The sequence below is a fragment of the Danio rerio genome, chromosome 24, assembly GCF_052040795.2.
Source record: "Danio rerio strain M-AB ecotype USA chromosome 24, GRCz13ab, whole genome shotgun sequence".
Classification (NCBI taxonomy): Eukaryota; Metazoa; Chordata; class Actinopteri; order Cypriniformes; family Danionidae; genus Danio; species Danio rerio.
In genome coordinates, this window is record NC_141044.1 from 2,499,693 (window position 1) to 2,521,623 (window position 21,931).

The window sequence follows — 21,931 nt, forward strand, 5'->3', positions numbered from 1 at the left end:
GTGTTATGCAGTGGATGCCCTTCCAGTTGCAACCCAGTACTGGGAAACACCCATATACTCCCACATTCACACAAACACACTCATACACTACAGCAAATTTAGTTAATCAATTCTCCTATAGCGCATTTGTTTGGACTGTGGGGGAAGCCGGATCACCCGGAGGAAACCCACGCCAACATGGGGAGAACATGCAAACTCCACACGGAAATGCCAACTGGCCCAGCCGAGACTCAAACCAGTGATCTTCCTGCTGTGAGGCGACAGTGCTAACCACTGAGCCACTGTGCTGTCTCAATAGTTAATAACTAAAGAGAATTTTGCATGATTGGCCATAGTTTTACACCAGTAATCATCTGAAATCAACACATGTCAAAATTAGGCCATTTATTTTAAAATAAGCACACGCTCGTGCACTGCATGACTTGCTTTAGCAGGCTCCAGCATTAAAGATATGGGTGGCTGGAGAGAAGTGAAAAAACAGGTTTTCTGCTCCTTCATGTTGCTGTATTTGGTTACTGTGGGCTCAAATAATTAGTCCAGTTATCTGTTTATTAATAAACATCATTAGAGATGAATGGCATTGTGCACTCAAATAAACCTTTCGGGTTGCCAAAAGAACTGTTCAGTGATTTATTATTTATTTATAGCACCTTTTTTTGCAAGGGAAATGTCCTTATTGGAAATCAAAGACTATGAATAATCTTTTATTTTAAGAGTGTACTGACTATTTGCGTATTTATCAGCCACCTATAATCCATCTGCCTTGCAATATACATAAAAATAGCATCTAACTATAACAGTATGAAGCGTTTCAAAGGTAAACTGGTGTTGAAATAAGTTGTTAAAACGATAATTAAGCTAAAGGTGAATATTTACCACCTCTTAAGTGGTTCCAAATACTAAAAACACTTATCGCTAATCATTAATCCATTCGTTTTCCTTTGGCTTAGTTACTGATTTCTCTGGGGTTGCCACAGCGGAATGAACTTCCAACTATTCCAACATATGTTTTACACACCAGATGCCCTTCCAACTGCAACCCAGTGCACTCTCATTCACACACACACACACACACACACACACACACACACACACACACACACACACACACACACACACACACACACACACACTATAGCCAATTTAGTTAACCCAATTCACCTATAGTGCATGTGTTTGGACCTTGGGGGAAACTGGAGCACCCGGAGGAAGTCCACACCAACACAAGGAGACCATGCTGGGACTCAAACCAGCAACCTTCTTGCTGTGAGGCGACAGTGCTAACCACTAAGCCAACGCGCCACCCTTGATCGCTAATCAAAAAATGCTAATCTTCTTTTGTTGTCAGCAGAAGAAAGAAACTCAAGCAGTTTTGCAATAATTGAAGGGTGAATAAACGATGACAGAACTTAATTTTTGCGTGAACTATCCTTTTAATCGAGCAGACTATTGCGTTACATTGCTAATGAAGACTATTTGGGGCCTGCTAATGTTGTTTGCTAATGCTAGATTCACTGCTAGGCTACTCTAACTTTCCTTTTGCTTTCAAAACCTGAAAAAAAAAATCACTTCCTAAATCACTGAAGCACCAGAATGTGACGTATACAAGCTAACTCAGAATGATTATGCAATATTTGCCTGATGGAAGTTCTGTCATAAGCTAAAGCGAGTAAAGTAAGACAAGGATTTTGATTAAATCGAACATGAGACGACTCAGGCTTCAACCAGATCTACCTGTTAAATTTTACATGTGTGCAATAGCACTGTATGTGTCTACATTAGCACACTCAGCACGTGACGAATGTATATGCTAGCATTAAAAAGGACAGAGATTTTGGAGCTCATGTTGTTTGCAGTTTGACTTCCAGGCTAGTTGTTTTTTATGGACGTCAATGTTCTTTAAATGATCTTCTTTAGTGCTCAGTAGAAGAAAGAAACTCTTAAAGGTTTATTTTAACCACTTGAGGGTGAATAAATAATGAGTAATTTTTTGACTGTGTGTAAACTATCCCTTTAAATAGCTAGACTTTTGATAAATGTTTCACTTCTTTGTTCAGTTTAATAGCATTACATGTGTTTATTATAAGTACTCGGGGATTTTGTGTACTTGAAGCAATGCAAAAATTAAAAGTGGTTATTAAAAGGACACCATGAGGATGTAGCTTAGCCCTCAACACAAGTAGAAAGATGAACAGCGGAAATGAGACTATAAACAGCAGACAGTAAGAAGAGTTCATGGCGCCATCTATTGGTGATAGTCAGTATTGCGCTGCTCAATTTTACTGTTTACTTTCCTCCTTTTTCAGTTCCATCTTTTTGGCTGAATCACACAAAGGCATATGAAAGCTAATAAACAATGATGCATAATAAATAATAATGAAAATCACACAAAGGCAAACATAACGCAACGACACATCTTTGAAAACTAAGGGAAGTTCTTGTGACCATATCTTATGTTTGATATTTATTGTTATTCTCGACATAACAAATGTTGTTTTCTCATGATTACTTTCTCTGCTTTTCATTTACTTATTTAATATAATTATTTAATAACTTTTATTACTTTAATATTGTTATTATTATTATAATTATGATTATTATTATTCATAAAAATCCTGCTTCAATAATGCTCTGCACTGAAAAAAAACGAAAAAATAACTTAAAAAAATTATATTAATTGCTAAAAATTCTTTTTTTAATTTAATTTTTAAAATAAGAGGAATTTTCATCAAACAAATATTAAAATGGCATGTTTTATTATTATGATTATTATGATTATTATTTTTAATATAATAATTATTATTATTAGTAGTAGTAATATAATCAAGCATACAAAAGAGGACAAAGACAAAAAACAAAACAAAAAAACAAACACAAGCAAAAGCAAAATAAAGGAAAATAACATAAAATAAAATGCATAAAATACTAAAGTACCGACATCAGGGAAGTTAAATGAATTATATTTTATACATCACACATGTCAAAACATCCTTATTTACCATGCGCTATTAAATGTATTTTCATGCATGTTTTCTCGTGATCACAAATTTAATATTTTCATAATCTCAACATAATAAAACTTGTTTTCTCATGATTACTTTTTCCTGCTTATTATGTATCTATTTTAATAATAATATTATTTACTAACTTATTACTTTTTTTATTATCATTAAGCATGCAAAACAGTACCAAGACCAAAGACAAAAAAAACCTAAATGAACACAGATATATAAAAGAAAGTAAAAAATACAACAAAACAGAATAAAAAAAATAATAAAGAACCAACATCAGAGAAATTAAATAAATTATAATTTTATAATATGACATAACAATTTCATCATTTATAATATAATATTATTTATTTTCTGATCTTATATTGGAATGGATTTTAAAGTATATTTTAAGATCAGCAACATGTTCTGTACTGCAAAGATGTACTGTAATTACATTAAAATGTGAGAAAAGTGTAAAGAAAAAATGTGAAATGCCCTCTAAGAGATTAGGTACATTTAAGATAAAACTCCTCTGGAAATTTATTACAAAAAAAGTCCATAAACCGTGTACATCCTTATGGACATTGATGACTTTTTCATTTAGTTTTTGTGTGTGGTGATTTTGATTGTGTAAATAACAATAATATTAGCCTTTTTTAAAGAAGATTTAACATTTCACCATTTTTTGCTACTTTACATTAAAAAGATTTGTCCTTGATCTACAGGACAAAATGTAAATATTTAAAAAAATATATAATAACAATATAAGTATGTTAAATTTATTTATATTAAATTTCATACATTTCAAACAAAGTCATACATTTTTTGTAAACAAACTTCTATTCTGTTGGCAAAGACTTCAGAATTGCTAAAAAAAAAAAAAAAGCTAATTTTTAATATTTTGGTTTGACTTGTCGAACAAAAAAACACTTAATTATAAGTTAATCCTGCATGTCTCAATAATAGTCTGCACTGAAAAGCGAAGAATAACTTTAAAAAAAATAGAAAATTAAATAAAAAAAGAAGAAATATTAAAATGGCATGTTTTTTATACACTATTGACTATTTTGAGGGATGTAAATGATAACAATGGTCCTGATGTATTTCCTGTTTTACATTTTATAGACCATTTCAATGTGGTCATGTCATTAACCCATGAATATTTCCTGCGTAATATCAAACTATTTCATAACTGTAACTAAAGGCAATTCAGTCATAACTTCATGTTAAAACAGCTGTCATAACATTATTTATCAATATGTGGCTCTTTTTGGATTCTCAGAAGCTGTAGAAATTAAAAATGTAAAACAGGAAATACGTTTAGAGCGTTGTTTTGTTTACATCCCTCATAATGGTAGATAGCTTCTGAGAATCAAGTATTGATAAATATTCCTATGACCGGTGTTCTAACATAACGTTATGACTGAATTGCCTCTTGTTACAGTTATGAAGAAGTTTGATAAGCAGGAAATTTTCATGGGCCAATGACATGACCACATTGAAATGGTCTATATGTTTATATAATTATAGTTTGGGATGAAGTCAAAACAACAAAACTCTAAAATCACCTGAAAACTGCAAAAATCCCGAACGCATGCAGAAATTCCCTTACTTTCCTAAATGAAGAAACAACAATAACGTTTAAAAGAGGAACAGCACATTATCTTTGAACAACTTAGATCATAATGAGAGAATAAATAAGTTCTCTAGTCTTAAAAGATCACCAAAAGCTAAGTGTAGCATTCACACAGGCGATCTGGAAACCATCTTGATTTATTCCATGAACCATTAGATTAAAATCGCCCTGTGGGAGGGAAACAAAGAGTTAAACATCAGACAAAAACCATTTATAAACAAAAACCTAAATGTTAAAAATAGATCCAAACCTTTAGAGGAAGGTCTACTTTTGATTTAATTAACATCTCGAAGGTGATCATTTCTGGAGAAATTCATAACAAACGCATTATTTAATTACTATAATAATGTCAGATTGCTTTCTGTATACAGATGAGGGCTAAATGATTAGTGAAATATTTCAACTTTTTCTCAAGTTATGTTCAACACAGCAAGGAATCTTTTCACAGTATTTCCTATAATATTTTTCTTCTGGAGAAAGATTTATTTGTTTTATTTCGGCTAGAATAAAAGCAGTTTTTACATTTTTTTTTTTAAAGCCATTAAGGTCAATATTATTAGCCCCCTTAAACAATATTTGTTTTGGATTGTCTACAAAACAAACTATCAAACAATGACTTGCCTAATTACCCTAACTCACCTAATTAAACTAATTAACCTGCACTGTTGCTGCAATTTTACAGTTATTTACAATATACTGTCTTTACAGTTCACTACTGTAATATGCACTGCATTGCAAGTGTATCTGTCTGCGGACCGCAAGACAGGGGTGTAAGCTACTACAATTACACCCCTTGGCAAGATCGAGATCCCATTAAACAATGCGAGACGTCAAATCGAGATTGGTGGTAAGATGGCGGAAATACTTACCAGAGAACAAGAGTTTTCTCCAAATTTATCCACAACCAATTCAGTTGATATTTTATTATATTGATTTATTTAGCAATTCCACCATGCAACTTCACTTGCTGATCCGTTTTGTCATGACATGGGGGTGTCCAAACTCTGTCCTGGAGGGCCGCTGTCCTGCTGAGTTTAGCTCCAACTTGCTTCAACACACCTGCCTGGAAGTTTCTATTATATCTAGTAAGTACTTGATCAGCTGGTTCAGGTGTGTTTGATTAGGGTTGGAGCTAAACTCTCCAGGACACCCCTGTTATAGAGGTTAATAACTATGATGGATGGGTTTAGGTGTGGAGTAGGTGTGGAAGGCTGCGTCCGAAACCGCATACTTCTATACTATATAGTACGCGCAAATCACTATGTGAGCCGAGTACGATGCCCGAATTCATAGAATTGGAAAATCAGTATGCGAGAAGTACCCGGATGACTTACTACTTCCGGCGAGATTCTGGAGTGCACATCCCATGCATGCTGCGCTATCCCATAATGCCTCGCGAGACAATTCATGAATGGAAGTGAGGCGATGCAACTGACGCAGGTAGGTCACGTGACCATGACAAAATGGCGGATGTAGTACGTCTGAATTCCATTCATACTTTATAGAATGTATAGAACGGCCGAGTAGTACGCTTAAATTCAAATGCAGTACCTACTTAGTAGTAAGCAGTTTCGGACGCAGCCAATGTTAATAACTGATGGGTACAGCGCCATCTGGCTGACAACTTAGTTTTAACATGTGGGTGTCCATAACTTGTAGTGACGCTCCTTCATGTTATTCCCTTGTCTTGCAGTCTGCAGACAGACCCTACCCCTGCATTGTCTCATTTTAATAACTTCCTGCATAGTAGGAATTTGCGGTACTCAATTGTAAACAAAGTAATCAAGCACTAGCTCCTGTACTGTACTGTAGACAAAAATGTGTCTCTTATTTAGACTTTATTATAATAAAAATACTAAAAATATTTTTGCACTGCTAATAAAACGAAAATAAATGACAGTAAAACTACTGTAAAATTAAAATGTGGTAAAGGGCATTTTACTATAAAAGAAGTCGTGGAAAGGATACTGTAAAAATAAATGAAATTGCGGTAGAGTCCTGCTACTGTAAACACATTTACAGGTCAGTTACTGTAAAGGGACAGTTTCTGTAATTACTGGCATTAGTGCTGCCTGTAAGTTACCGTAAAGACACAATCAAATATCTAAGAGTGTAGTTAAGCCTTTAAACACCCCTTTAATGCCAGTATCTTACAAATATCTAGTCAAATATTACGTGCTTTCATCATGGCAAAGAAATCAGTTATTAGAAATGAGTTATTACAGCTATTATGATTAGAAATGTGTTGAACAAATCTACTATCCGCTAAACAGAACTTGAGGAAAGGTATAAAAGAATTGAAATTTAACAGGAGGGCTTATAATTCTGACTTCATCTCTATATTATAAAAATGACCCAATGCAAACTCCGTTTACCTCCTCTCCGGCTTCCACAAAATGTAAAGCGTGGGAACTGAGGAAGGCAGAGAGGCTCATCCACACCCCAGACGTGCAGTCCATTCAGAAACAGCTTAATAGAGGAGTAAAACTCAGTGATGGACTGCCCTAGAGAAAAAACACACACTGTTAACAATTTCCCACAGAATCTACAGTAACTCAATTACTGCAAAATGCCTGTTTTTACATTGCAGCACATTTATATTGCTGTATATGTATTTACAGTATTGTGTATTCTTGCTGTAAAATATACATTTTGCAATATACAGTTGTCATTTTCACAACGCAAATTTAAAGTAAAACACAGCAACAAACTGCATTTCTGTCCTAGAGTAAAATACAGTTCATATTACAGGTAAATACTGTGCCATTTACAAAATTGTTAACAGTGGAGTTACTACTTTACATGAATTCGATAACCTGAAAGGGAAGTATTATTGTGGCAAGACGAACACTCACTCAGAATAAAGGCTATTCTGACTGTTGTGGGATCTGTGAGTTTGTTCGGACAGGGCAGGAATGAGACACCGACGTCCTGTAATGGGTCTGAAATAACCAAACGACAAAATTAAGGATAAAAAGTCAGAATTATTAGCACCCCTGTATATAATTTCCCCCAATTTCTGTTTAACAGAAGATTTTTTTTTTCAACACATTTCTAAACATGACAGTTTTAATAACTCATTTCTAATAACTGATTTCTTTTGTCTTTGCCATGATGACAGTAAATAATATTAGACTAGATATTCTTCAAGATACTAGAATTCAGCTTAAAGTGACATTTAAAGGTTTAACTAGGGTAATTAGGGTAACATTAGAGTAATTAGACAAGTCATTGTATAACAGTGGTTTGTTTCTTTAGACAATCAATAAAAATATTGCTTAAAGGGGCTAATAATGTTGACCTTAAAATGGTTTAAAAAATATTATAGGAAATACTGCGAAAAATTTCTTGCTCTGTTAATCAACATTTGGGAAATATATAAAAAAAAATAAACAATCACAGAATGGTGAATAATTGTGACTTCAACTGCAATACATGTGTAAATGAAACAAATCAAAACATCAAGGCAAGGTGATAAAGGTGGAAATAAGTTCCTGTTAATGATTGACACCTGTCAATCAATCAACTGAAAACACTCAGAATTTCATGTTAGGTTAAAAACATTTTTTTTTTTTAAAAGGAGGTAAAAAAAAGTTTATTATGCTCACCACGGCTGTTTTGTTTGGTCAAAAATATCATAATATTCTGATTAAATATCAAATAATATTCTGAAATATTGTTAAAGTATAACTGCATGTTTTCTATTTTAACATATTTTAAATAGTCATTCATTCTTGTGATTCAGGGCTGAATTTTCAGCAACATTTCTCCAGTGAGTGTCACATGATTATTCAGAAATCATTCTAATGTTTTTGAACCAAACTATAGTGAAGTCAATCAAACAAGAGACAAATGAAAACATTCAGAATTGTATGTTGGGGTCGAAACACTTTTTCCTTATTTAAAAAAAAAAGGACTATTTTGTTCATTGTGAGGCGACGCAGTGGCGCAGTAGGTAGTGCTGTCACCTCACAGTAAGAAGGTCGCAGGTTCGCGTGTCAGCTGGGTCAGTTGGCGTTCTGTGTGGAGTTTGCATGTTCTCCCTGCGTTCGTGTGGGTTTCCTCCGGGTGCCACCACAGTCCAAAGACATGCAGTACAGGTGGTGAATTGGGTAAGCTAAATTGTCCGTAGTGTATGAGTGTGTGTGTAAATGAGTGTGTGTGGATGTTTCCCAGAGATGGGTTGCGGCTGGAAGCGCATCTGCTAAAAACATGCTGGATAAGTTGGTGGTTCATTTCGCTGTGGCGACCCCGGAATAATAAAGGGACTAAGCCGAATAGAAAATGAATGAATGAATGTTCATTGTGGCTATTTATATCACTCAAAAATAATTAACATTCTGAAATATTATTACAATATAAAATGCACGTTTTCTATTTTACATATTTTTTTAAAGTCATTATTCTTGTGATTTAGGGCTGAATTTTCAGCATAATTTCTCCAAACGTGCACGATTACTCAGAAAACATTGTAATATGTTACATTTTCTGCTCAAAATTATTATGAGAAAAATACTACACTATACTAAACATACTATGGTAAAGTACTTGAATTAACATGTGGTAATTCTATGTGGTAACACAGCTACTATAATTTTTTCATTTTCCTTTGGCTTAGTCCCTTAATTAATCAGTGGGTCACCACAGCGGAATGAACCGCCAACTATTGCAGCATATGTTTTACACAGTGGATGCCTTTCCAGCTGCAACCCAGTACTGGGAAACACCCATACACACTCACAGTCAAACACACACATCCATACACTACGGCCAATTTTGTTGATCCAATTCACCTATAACGCATGTGCTCGGACTGTGGGGGAAACCGGAGCCAATGGAGGAGAACATACAAACTCAGAGTGACATCTGACTCAGCCGGGACTCGAACCAGCAACCTTCTTGATGCGAAGCGACAGTGCTAACCACTGCAACACAGCAACAGTATTTTAACAAATGACCAAATACTGTTGTTTTCTACAACTGTAGGGTATATTACACTATAATACACAGCAGTTTACTATAGTAAAAACTAAAGTATACTACAGTATTTATTACAGTTTATCAGTTCACTATATTTAATATGCAGGAGCATCCACAATATAATACAACATAAACTCTATTATAATGTAATATAGTTTATGTAATATGACTATAATATGTAATATGAAATATATAGTACAAGGTAAACTAAAACATAATGTAATATACAGTAATATAAACAGTAAAATACACTTCATAATAATTCTAAAGCAGCATATGTTTTACTATAGATTACTACAGTATTTTTTCATGTGGGTTAAAAGACCTCAGAACAGAAAACAAAGAGATTAACAGCAACCACAGGGAAGCCAAATCTTCAGCAACATTACCAACATCGTTACTTGTATCCAGTGAATGCAGTTCAGCTGAATAAAATGTCTCTTACAGACCCCAACATTTTTACCGGTGTATTTTTCATTACTCTGATCTCACCGCAGCTCCTGTAGGTCACCGTGAGCTTGTTGGAGTTGCAGATCGTATGAAGCGGCCATTGGGGATTCTGAGAGTGAGCCCGATCCATCTGAACCAAACCCAGAATCAGAAACAGCAGCATGTTGAAATAGATCTTCATAGAACTCGCTTCTGTTGAATTTAGGGTGGACGAGAGCAGCTTAACTTCTCATTTGGGTCATCGGATAATGTCAGCGTGTCACTGGCTTTCACTTCCCTGCAGTTTCAAACAATGCTTCATTAAAGCACTTCATCAAACCCACAAGAAAAACATTTACTAAAACGTCCAGCTTCTCTTTTCATTTCAGTCCAGTCTATAGTAAAATCTTTTAGTGTTTGCTTTTTTTTAACCCTTTATAGGGCACTCACTGGAAATACCATAGAGTGTTAAAGGGGAATATTATAAGACTTCTGTATTTTTATGACGTTAAAAAAGCAGCACAAGCTCATTAGAAATATGTGATTCAGTCTACACACTTAAACATGCATTTGACTGCAGTTTGTAGGTGAAATGAGCACTAGGGGGCAGTGTGAGTCCAACAGCTTTGAATAATTTTCACGCTAATGATATTTACAGGGACATATTATTGGTAAAGTCTAGATCGGATATGCTGCCGGCCGGAAGTGGGATATGCACATTAATAAAGCAGCATTTTTTTATGACGCTGTATAGCAATAATTAATATTTTTACAGTACAACTGATTTTACATTACTGTGACGGTTGGGTTTAGGGTTGGGGTGGGGGTAGACGTTAATAAAATACAACAAATGAGAAATTTAATAAATATTAGAAATATTTCTCGTTAACTTCCGGCCGCAAACGTATCCGCTCTAGCAACAACCCATATTATTATTGAATAAGGATTATTCTGGTGTAGTTCTTTGCACAGCATCAAAGAAATAGCACAAAACAACTTGTCTATGATTTGTAAAGAAAATCTTTCACCTATCTATCTCCTTATTGACGGTGGCTAAGTGGTTAGCACTGTTGTCACACAGCAAGAAGGTTGCTGGTTCGAGTACTGGCCAGGCCAGTTGGTGTTTCTGTGTGAAGTTTGCATGTTCTCTCAGCGTTGGCGTGGGTTTCCTCTGGGTGCTCTGGTTTCAGTCCAAACACATATGCTGGAATAGTTGGCGGTTCATTTCGCTGTGGCGACACCTAATAAATAAGGGACTAAGCTGAAGGAACATGAATGAATGAATCTCCATATGGACACTTTTCTGGTGTGGTCAGTTTGCTTGTCACCTTGTACAGTGTTGTACTTGGGCTGAAGAGTGCTCAGTAGTGATGCGTGCATGAGCGTGCTCTGCCTATTTTAGGGGGACTGTAGCCCTTCTATATTTCTGCTGCTCAGCCACCTTAAAACTTTTGAGATTAGCTCATAAACTGTACGTTAAATTATCGAATCACTATAGATTTGATAAGAAAACATTAACTATATAGTCTTGCACAGAAAGGATTAAACACAGTGACGGAACCACTTAACTGTCACTGAGTCACTGACAGAAACGTCAAGTGTTAGGAAAATACTTATTACTATCATTCCGATGGAATGTAACTGCTGTTACTATCCACGGTGACCCATCATCATGCCAAAAACAAAGAAATACATGATTAAAGTGACGATCGGGTGCGGGTCGGGTGCGGATACATATATCAGATAAGACTAAATGTGCGGGCGGGTGGCGGGCGATGGGTGGATGATTTATATGAAGCCGCATATTCGGGTGTCATCTTATCTGATACGTGCATCTCTAGTGCTAGGGTTCGAGTCTGGTGAGGCGGAGTTACACAAAAGACATTTGTTGTAATGTTGTACATTTACACAAAATGTACAACAAAATGTACCACCAAGTAACATATTTCAGATTTTTAAAATACAGACAGTGCCCCCTAGTGGATTTGTCATCTGAAACGTGCAACAAAACCAACGTTACCACATGGAAATTCATTACTTTTTTAATTAGTGGCTAATTCGTATGAATTTGTAGGATCTCTATTATACAATTTAGTACGTTTTTCTCATCTCCAGATAAGGGTTCAGATTAGGAGTGGGGGGTTTAGTGACACGCCTCCTTTAAAAACCGTACATACATATACATACATATATGTATTTGCACGAATTATATATATATATATATATATATATATATATATATATATATATATATATACATCCATACATACATATACATATATATATATATATATATATATATATATATATATATACACATACATATACATATATATATATATATATACATACATATATATATATATATATATATATATATATATATATATATATATATATATATATATATATATATATATATATATACATACATATATATATATATATATATATATATATATATATATATAAATATACATACATATATATATATATATATATATATATATATATACATATATATATATATATATATATATATATATATATATATATATATATATATATATATATATATATATATATATATACATACATACATACATACATACATACATATATGTATATGTATGTATGTATGTATGTATGTATGTACGGTTTTTAAAGGAGGCATGTCACTAAACCCCCCACTCCTAATCTGAACCCTTATATATATATATGTGTGTGTGTGTGTAAATATATATTATATATATATATATATGATGCCTGCTTTAGTAAACTTCAAGTGTTAAACTGGTAATGTTAATTATTTTGGCCAACAGTTGTTGTCTAATGCATGAACTACATGTGAAGCATCACAAGGTCACGTATTAATTTATATTCTTTGATATAACAATATAAACCAAATTTGTATAGCTCATTTGATCTAAAAATGCATTGAACATAAATCTCATCATTGCTGGGACTGTTCAATTCACTTCATCTTTTCCTAATTAAAAACCAGAGGGTTGCTATCAGATATGAATCTTATACTCACATCTATGAATTGGTTGCGGTCATCAGGTATCAGAGGGTCACAGATCTGTATGTCAGACTGACCTGATCTCGGGATGCTCTTGGCTCACGAAAGGTCATTTGTTTCTCCAAAGGGGAAGTCCTGAGCCTTTATTAATCAGCATGAAGCTCCTGATGAGCACATCTGCCTGGAGCTTCCTCAGCAGATCATCTACTCTGAGACACAGACCGTGAGTTCAGCACTTTTAATGACTCATTAAAGCTTCCATATGAAGAGTTTCTGAAGAGTTTAATGCTGTTTTTTTTCTACAACTCCTGACCTATAACTTGTGTTCTTGTCTCCTACCTTGCCTCCGCTTTTCTAAAAACATTTCTTAAATGAAAGTCTGTAGAATATGACTGTATACAACATATTGTTTCAACATGGAGATTGCAGTGTTTAATAGTCACATTGTAGGATCTGAAATGTCAAACTGGGATTAGAATAAACCAGGGACCATATTTCAGATCCATCAGAAGTTTAACAGACTAAAATATTTTCAATTACTGTAGATATATTTTAAAGGCCTGTGACTGTACGATATCAAGAGATTTTTAACCATTTGGGCACAAGAAGTAGCCCATTTAGCCTTGTGTAGCTTTTTAAAATTGCATTATTACACAATAAAGATTTTGCAGTGTTATTTTGGTCACACTTTACAATAAAGTTCATTAGTTAATGTTAATGAATGCATTTACTAACATGAACAAACAATGAACAATACATCTACTACTGTATTTGTTCATGTTAGTTAACGTTAGTTAATGAAAATACAGTAGTTCATTGTTAGTTCATGTTAACTCATGGTGCATTAACTAATGTTAACAAGCATGGAGTTGGATGTTAATAATGCATTTGTAAATGTTCAATTATGATTAATAACTGCTATACATGTGTTGTTCATGATTAGTTCATGTTAGTAAATGCGTTAACTAATGAACCTTATTGTAAAGTGTTACCGTTATTTTATATTTGATTATTGAATTTCTATTCTTGAAACCTGTTAGACTCTCCAGAAAACAGTTTATTTCATTTGTATCTTTGCTCTATTGTATGCATCTATGCTTTTTGCAAATCAAATATAAACAAATATTCTATGCATTTGTTTATGATCTTTCATGCAGATGCACCGCTCTATAAATTCAACCCAGTTGATGTAATTTTAGGAACTATTTCCAAATAGGGAATGAAATTATATTCATATCACAATATATACAATAGACAACATTTAAAATAGACCAAAAACATCATCAAAATAGTCCCAAAGCTATTAAAGAATCCCAATTCTTGTCTTAGGGCAATGTTTAGATCCATTTCAAGTGTTGACTACTACAGTGGTTTCCAAAGTTGGGGTTGGGAGAGAGGGTCACTTGGTGATTTCCAAAAGTCAAATAAATTTAATTAAACTAAAAGAATGACCATATTTTATATATAACTTACAGAAGTAGTTTTTAATAGTAAACATTCATTCATTAATTTTCTTGTTGGCTTTGTCCCTTTATTAATCCGGAGTCGCTACAGCGGAATGAACCGCCAACTTATCCAGCAAGTTTTTACACAGCGGATGCCCTTCCAGCCGCAACCCATCTCTGGGATACACACACACACACACACACACACACACACACACACACACACACACACACACACACACACACACGCGCGCACACACACACACACACACACACACACAATTTAGCCTACCCAATTCACCTGTACCGCATGTCTGTGGACTGTGGGGGAAACCAGAGCACCCGGAGGAAACCCACGCAAAGGCAGGGAGAACATGCAAACTCCACACAGAAACAACAACTGAGCCAAAGTTCGAACCAGCGATCTTCTTGCTGTGAGGCGACAGCACTACCTACTGCGCCACTGCCTCGCCCTAATAGTAAACAACAACATGCAAATAAAAAGCCATCAACAATTTCAATTCTTTGTTCGTAGGATTGGTGTGTTTACGCTAGATTAACAGCGCAGCAGTAGCGTCAGCTGCAGCAGGTTGATTTTACAGCACCATGTTAAACTTTCTGACACCTTTATGGCAATCAAATACATTCAAAATAAATTCAGGCCATAACTGAACAACAGGAATGATCTTTAAATGGCGGTCACTAAAATTAAACCAAGAATAGACTTGTGCTGAAAACGTTATGTCCACCAGTCTGTTTAGGTGAGGTTAATATTACATTAAACAAATTAATAGATGACTATAAAATGATAAGGTTGTTAGACTGTTGCACTTTTTTGAGTTGTCAATATGCTCGTGTTTATATGGCCTCCTGTTGTGTGCGCAATGTTTGTAATTTATGTAATTATAATTTATCAACGTTTTTAATTTATGCTGTCGCCTCACAGCAAGAAGGTCGCTGGTTTGAACCTCGGCTCAGTTGGCGTTTCTGTGTGGAGTTTGCATGTTCTCCCTGTGTTCGCGTGGGTTTCCTCCGGGTGCTACCACAGTCCAAAGACATGCGGTACAGGTGAATAGGGTAGGCTAAATTGTCCGTAGTGTAAGAGTGTGTGAATGTGTGTGTGGATGTTTCCCAGAGATGGGTTGCTGCTGGAAGGGCATCCGCTGCGTAAAAACGTGCTGGATAAGTTGGCGGTTCATTCCACTGTGGCGACCCCAGATTAATAAAGGGACTAAGCTGGCAAGAAAATAAATGAATGAATGAATGAGTCACTGGCATTGTTATTTTAGGGGTCGCGGGCTGAAACGTTTGGGAACCCCTGAACTACTACATTGCAGATATCTAAACATTGCGATCCTAGTTTATGCGATATCATGCAGTCCTATATGGCTGTAGTTTTCTAACATGATCTGTCCTTCAGGTTAACGTGAAGATCTTATGAACATGATGTCACTTAAAAACCAACCTGCTTGGCGCTGGGGAGCCCGTGCTATCATTGACAAGTCAAACTCACTTGAGTCTAACCCACCGCCGCATGAAAAGTTCCCTACTGTTTCGCCAAGGGGACCCACTGATGAAGGTAAAGTCTTACCTGTGTTCTGTTTCCATTTGCATATGGATAGGGAGGGGTCTGGATGCAGAGTTGGTGCAGTTGCAAGATGTGCTGCATGCAATGCTTTTTAATGCGCACGTCCTGACGTCACTAGCTTCACTGAGAGCAATTTGTTTGACATTGCAAGACTGAAATATAGTTTCAGCTTGCAAATCCAAGTCTGCATCCAGATATTGTGTAGAAAGGCCAAAAAAAAAAAACCCCAACAGTCTGTTTTCTTTTTTTAAGCAATAAGAGCCGCAAGTCTCTCAGTACTGAGCATCGACATGCGTGTGACCGAGAACAAAAGCGTCCACCACACGGACACATACAAGGGCTCAAACCTCATTGTGCGCAGAAATACAGAGTTCACCATTATCCTCAAACTCGACCGGGCCTTCAATGAACAGCAGCACCAAGTGGAGTTGGAGTTCCTGATTGGTGAGCTTCTGGATCTAATATTAAGATAAAAAAAAAAAAACATCATAAAATGTCAGTAATAAATTATTTTCTTCCTTAAAGTTTTTGCCTCGTTTCCAGGACAAATATTTAAAATCTTTTTTAAATCAAGAAGCATTTCCTAGACAAGTAAATATAATATCAAAATGAGATAAATATAGAAGATATAAATATAAAAGATCTTGTATTTTAACTAAACAGATCCATTTTTCAGTTTGTTTATATCGCTTCTGTATTATTGCTGCAGTGCAACAATGGTATAGTTAAGCTGATCAACACTTGCATGGAAACTTGTCATTATTGTTGTATGCACCTTTTTGCAATGCCGCCATCTTTATTTAACTAACTTACTGCATATTGAACCTAGTGGACTGTAAAGATATTATTTTAATATAATCAACATAACTTTACTATGCTGAATCGCACTTTCCCCCACATCGACAATTTTGTTTATGCTACAGGAAGTTCACCTGATGAAAACAAGGGCACCTACATCATAGTGTCCATTGGGAAAGAGAAGCAAGACAGTAGCTGGAAGAGTCGGGTGGTGGCAATGCATGGCAATAGCGTTATGGTGGGCATAACACCAGATGCCAAATGCATCATTGGCCGCTTCCGCATTTTTGCAGTAGTTGTGAGCGTTTTGGGGAAAGAGCGCACTCAGAGGAACCCGGACACAGATTTCTATGTGCTGTTCAATCCTTGGAACTCTGGTGAGTACACACTACGAGACAAAGTTTAATGGATTTGTTCACCCAAAATAGTAAATTAATTGCTTAAATAATGTCATTTCAATGCCCCTTCATCTTCAGAACACAGAATAAGATAATTTGCATGAAATCTGAGAGCTTCGTCATCCTCCCTAGACATCCTCCTGACTCATTAAAAGTCCATAAAAAGAACCAAAAACATTGTCAAAACTTTCCATAGGACTTGGAACTGTGATCATATGAAGCTCCAAGAACACTTTTGTGCACCAAGAAACAAATAAACCTGTAAAATCTACTAACTAACCTATTCAAAATGTCACTTTAAGCTTTATAGAAGTGTCTGGAATAATATCTAGTCAAATATTATGTGCTGTCATCAGGACAAAGAAAATAAATCAGTTTTTAGAGATGAGTTATTAAAACTATTATGTTTAGAAATGTTCTCTCTGTTAAACAAAAATTAAGGTGAAAAATAATCAGGGAGGGCTAATAATTCTTCTGTGTTAGATCAGGGATCATGTTTTCGATGGCCAATACGACACTTGCGTGTTGCTTTGCTGACTCTAATAGCACCCTGATGACCTGACAAGGAAAAGAAGACACAGATGTATATGTGTTGTTGAGTTTTTGGAGCTTTGTATGGTTACAGAAGCCACATTGAATACTTTGGAACTTGGAACGACCATTGCTGTACATTATCTGACAAAAGTCTTGTCGGCTATGCAATTTTTAGGAAGAACAAATAATAATTTGACTTCTAGTTGATCATTTGGTATCAGAAGTGGCTTATATGAAAGGCAAAGGCCTCTAGATTACGCTTATTTGACCAAGGTAAAATCTGATCATGTCTTGATTTTGAATGATTCCATTAGGACAGTAAGGTCTGACTCTGCTTAGACAAAAGTCTCGTCACTGAACAGAAATAATGTCCAGTATAGAATATAAAGTCCTGCTGCAGTGGAGACAGAATGAATATTGTGTCTGACTCCATCATGAGCTTGGAGGACTGCATCCGTACATCTCTGACTCACATCACTGATTAATAAAGTCATCTGGAATGGCGAAGGAAGCGTTCCTGCAGGACTCTCAGAGTTCATCAAGGCTCTTTGTGTTCATCTTTAATGCCTCCTCTTTCATATTACCCCAGACATGCTCAGTAATGTTCATGTCTGGTGACTGGGCTGGCCAATCCTGGAGCAGCTTGACCTTCTTTGCTTTCAGGAGCTTTGATGTGGAGGCTGAAGTATGAGAAGGAGCGCTATCCTGCTGGAGAATTGTCCCTCTCCTGTGGTTTGTAATGTAATGGGCAGCACAAATGTCTTGATACCTCAGGCTGTTGATGTTGATCATCCACTCTGCAGATCTCTCCCCATACTGAATGTAACCCCAAACCATGATTTTTCCTTCACCAAACTTGACCGATTTCTATGAGAATCTTGGCTCCATGCAGGTTCCAGTAGGTCTTTTGCAGTTCAACAGATGATTTGTAGGAAAGTCGACCTTTTTACGCTTTTCCAAACGAGCGAACTAGAAGTTATTATTTGTTGCTCTTACAACTGGGAACGACGACAAGACTTTTGTCAGGTAGTGTATATAAAGGATGAGAGAGCTCTTGGATTTCATCTGAAATATCTTCATTTGCGATCTGAAGATGAACAAAAGATTGGAACGGCATGAGGGCGATCAATAAACAACAGAGGTTTCATTTTTGGTTGAACTAACCCACTAATATTAGATCATAATCTTTGATTTCTTAGAGGTCACTATCTTACTAGATATAATGACAACTATATGTTGCTACGCAGAGGATGAGGTGTACATGGATAAAGAGGAAGACAGGCAGGAGTATGTGATGAATGAAGTGGGGACCATCTACAATGGAGTACACAACAACATCACCACACGCTCATGGAACTTTGGCCAGGTTGGCATTGTTTTGCAGAAGTTTCTCCATCTCTGACATGATTAGATTTTTTGTCCTATATTATACCTTAAACCAGGGATGTCTAGATCTGTTCTTGGAGGGTACATTTTTTTTGCAGAGTGAAAGTTTCTTGGGGGGTTTCTCAGCAGGCAGACTGATAATGGCTACCAAGTCATCAAGCTCCCTTAAAGGCAAAATGCAATAAGAAACTTCTTTGGAAGGCAGATTTTGTTTTGTATCCTATGTTCAGCGTACTTTGAAAGAAAACTCCAGCATGAATTCACTGTTGGTCCAGAATGATTTAAATAATAATAATAATACATTTTATTTAAAGGAGCCTTTCTAGCAACTCAAAGACACCGTACAATCAACAAGAGCAATAAAACAACAAGAGAAATATTAAAATATACACAATAATAGTGCAGATTAAATTAAGTATTAAAAGCCATCTTAAATAAGTGGGTTTTGAGTCTTGATTTAAATAGTGTGAGGGAGTCAATGTTTCTGATGGCAGGTGGTAGTGAGTTCCAAATGCTCTGTTGCCTATAGTAGAAAGACGAGAAGAGGGAACAGACAAGTGGAGGGAGGAAGATCGCAGAGTGCGAGAAGGAACAGAAATGTGGATGAGGGCAGACAAATATGGAGGGGCGAGATTGTGGATGGCTTTGAATGTTAACATCAAGATTTTAAAGTCAATTCGAAAATGAACAGGTAACCAGTGAAGCTGCTGCAGGACAGGGGTGATGTGATGAAGAAGGGGTTCTGGTGATGATACGGGCAGCTGAGTTCTGGAGCTTACGGAGAGATTTTTGAGTGAGACCAAAGAGAAGAGAGTTGCAGTAATCTAAACGAGACGTGGCAAGGCTATGAACGAGAACAGCAGTGGCATGAGGGGTAAGAGAAGGGCGGAGACGGTTAATGTTGTGGGTGTAAGTAAGCAGACCAGGTGATGTTATTGATGTAAGAATCAAAAGATAGGGTGCTGTCAAGGTTAGGTTGTTGATGTCAGCATGTTCTCTAGCAAAATAATAGAAGTTGCTTTTTACACCAGTTTATACTGTATTTAATTATGAATGTATATTATCCCACATTCCCAACACATTTCAAAAGGTAGAGAGAAATCCAGATGTGGGATTTGGGGATCAGGATTGAGAAACAATTTAATAGGCACACTAGAAACGTCCTGAAAGGTTGAGGCAAGTTGGGGCTAATCTCTCCAGGACGGAGTTTGGACACTGTATGGGGTACTAACTTAAACCTTGATTTGCAGTTTCTGGGGTTACTTAAGACCTTGATTTGCGGTTACTGATGTGATTAAGCTAAGCCATAGATCTCAAACTCGATTTCTGAGGGGCCGCAGCTCTACATAGTTTTGCTCCAACATTAATTAAACAGATCTGATCCAATTAAACAAGGTGTTTAAGACTACTATGGACTATATTACTTTTTTTTTCTTCACTCTCCTATTGGTGAAGTTTTTTTCCCTCTCCGCTGTCGCCTCTGGCTTGCATGCTTCAGGATCTGAAAAGCTACACATCGATGAATTTGCTCTTCAGTGTTTGGACTCTCAGTAATGATTTCAAACCACACTGAACTGAGCTAAACTGAACTGAACTTAAACACTAAAAACTGAACTACCCTGATCCAGTTACTATGACCATTTATGAGAAGCTGCTTCGACACAATCTACAATGTAAAAGCGCGATACAAATAAAGCTGAACTGAATTGAATATTAAGCAGGCTTGAGTTGGAGCTCAACTCTGCGGAGCGGTGGCCCTCCAGGAGTTGAATTTGAGACCACTGAGCTCACCTAATATTATAATCACAGCAAGATTTATCCCCCTCTGTAATAAACCTTTTGTGTGGCTTCATGTAGTTTGAAGAGGGGGTTCTGGACGCATGTCTCACAGTAATGGATGCTGGGAATGTACCGCTGTTGTTCCGTGGAAATGCCACTGAAGTAGTTCGGCAAGCATCAGCTCTGGTATGATTTGATAACAGCAATCAAATTATGGATGATTCTTTTTTATTTACTTCTTTTGGTGGTATTTTTTCAGATGAATTCCCAAGGGGATAATGGTGTCCTAGTTGGTAGCTGGAGTGGTGATTACTCCAGTGGCACAGCACCCACCGCCTGGACTGGAAGTCCTGAAATCCTGCTCAAATATGCCAGTGAAGGCTGTGTGCCTGTGTGTTTTGCTCAGTGCTGGGTGTTTGCAGGCACACTCAACACTTGTGAGTATTGCAAACATGCATTAGACCATCCATTCGAGAAACTTTTCTTAATGCTAATGTAAAGCATTAAGAAGTAAAGACTTCTGGTCTGAGGCAATGGTGTATATGCACAGAAGGTGTTTTCAGGCAATGATAAACTTCCGGTGAAAGTTTTATGTGACTATTTTCAATATTATAAGGTTCCTTTCACAGCATTGATGTTGTAATGTCATCAAAGTACAATCAGTTAAGCCATTTGAGTTTAATCATTCAATGCCGGGGTGTCCAAACTCAGTCCCAGAGGGCCGGTGTCCTGCATATTTTAGTTCCAACCCCAATGAAACACACCTGAACCAGCTAATCAAGTGCTTAGGTATACACTTCCAGTGAGGTGTATTGAAGGAAGTTGGAGCTAAACTGGCAGGACCGAGTTTGGACACCCTTGATTGAATGTATGTAGCCTTGTTAATAGTGTCCTGTATGAACATGTTTAGCATTTTTTTTTCTCCAGGTTTTGGATTTCTTTC

At 36.2% G+C, this 21,931-nt stretch overlaps 2 protein-coding genes across 5 annotated transcripts in view; one reads left to right on the top strand and one right to left on the bottom strand.

Annotated features, from left to right (window-relative positions):
- Positions 1-21,931, top strand: part of f13a1a.2 (coagulation factor XIII, A1 polypeptide a, tandem duplicate 2) — a 55,854-nt gene that overhangs the window by 22,875 nt on the left and 11,048 nt on the right. For 2 of the 3 annotated variants that reach the window (XM_087309028.1, XM_087309029.1), the window contains 7 exons: positions 13,188-13,283; positions 15,926-16,084; positions 16,346-16,537; positions 17,017-17,268; positions 19,071-19,189; positions 21,067-21,174; positions 21,248-21,425. In XM_087309028.1, the coding sequence (XP_087165154.1) occupies positions 15,943-16,084; positions 16,346-16,537; positions 17,017-17,268; positions 19,071-19,189; positions 21,067-21,174; positions 21,248-21,425 (991 nt within the window). In that variant the 5' untranslated portion in view covers positions 13,188-13,283; positions 15,926-15,942. Of the gene's footprint in view, positions 1-13,187; positions 13,284-15,925; positions 16,085-16,345; positions 16,538-17,016; positions 17,269-19,022; positions 19,190-21,066; positions 21,175-21,247; positions 21,426-21,931 lie in introns of those variants that run through there. The other variant, XM_087309027.1, reaches the window with a different exon arrangement.
- ly86 (lymphocyte antigen 86) lies at positions 4,634-10,347 on the bottom strand. Of its 2 annotated transcripts, none has more exons than XM_087308104.1 (5): positions 10,102-10,347; positions 7,485-7,571; positions 7,005-7,133; positions 4,880-4,932; positions 4,634-4,797 (listed from the first exon to the last, which is right to left on the bottom strand). In XM_087308104.1, the coding sequence occupies exons 1-5, from the start codon at positions 10,238-10,240 to the stop codon at positions 4,714-4,716; spliced, it is 492 nt and encodes a 163-aa protein (XP_087164230.1). In that variant the 5' UTR covers positions 10,241-10,347; the 3' UTR covers positions 4,634-4,713.

Bases quoted from the DNA above. Each gene is read 5' to 3' on its own strand.
- ly86 (XM_087308104.1), bottom strand. From the start codon at position 10,240: ATGAAGATCTATTTCAACATGCTGCTGTTTCTGATTCTGGGTTTGGTT. The intron at 7,134-7,484 runs GTGAGTGTTCGT...TTTTTTCTCTAG, and splicing joins CAGAATAGCCTTTATTCTGA to GGCAGTCCATCACTGAGTTT. The intron at 4,933-7,004 runs GTAAACGGAGTT...GAATTTCTCCAG, and splicing joins TTGTGGAAGCCGGAGAGGAG to AAATGATCACCTTCGAGATG.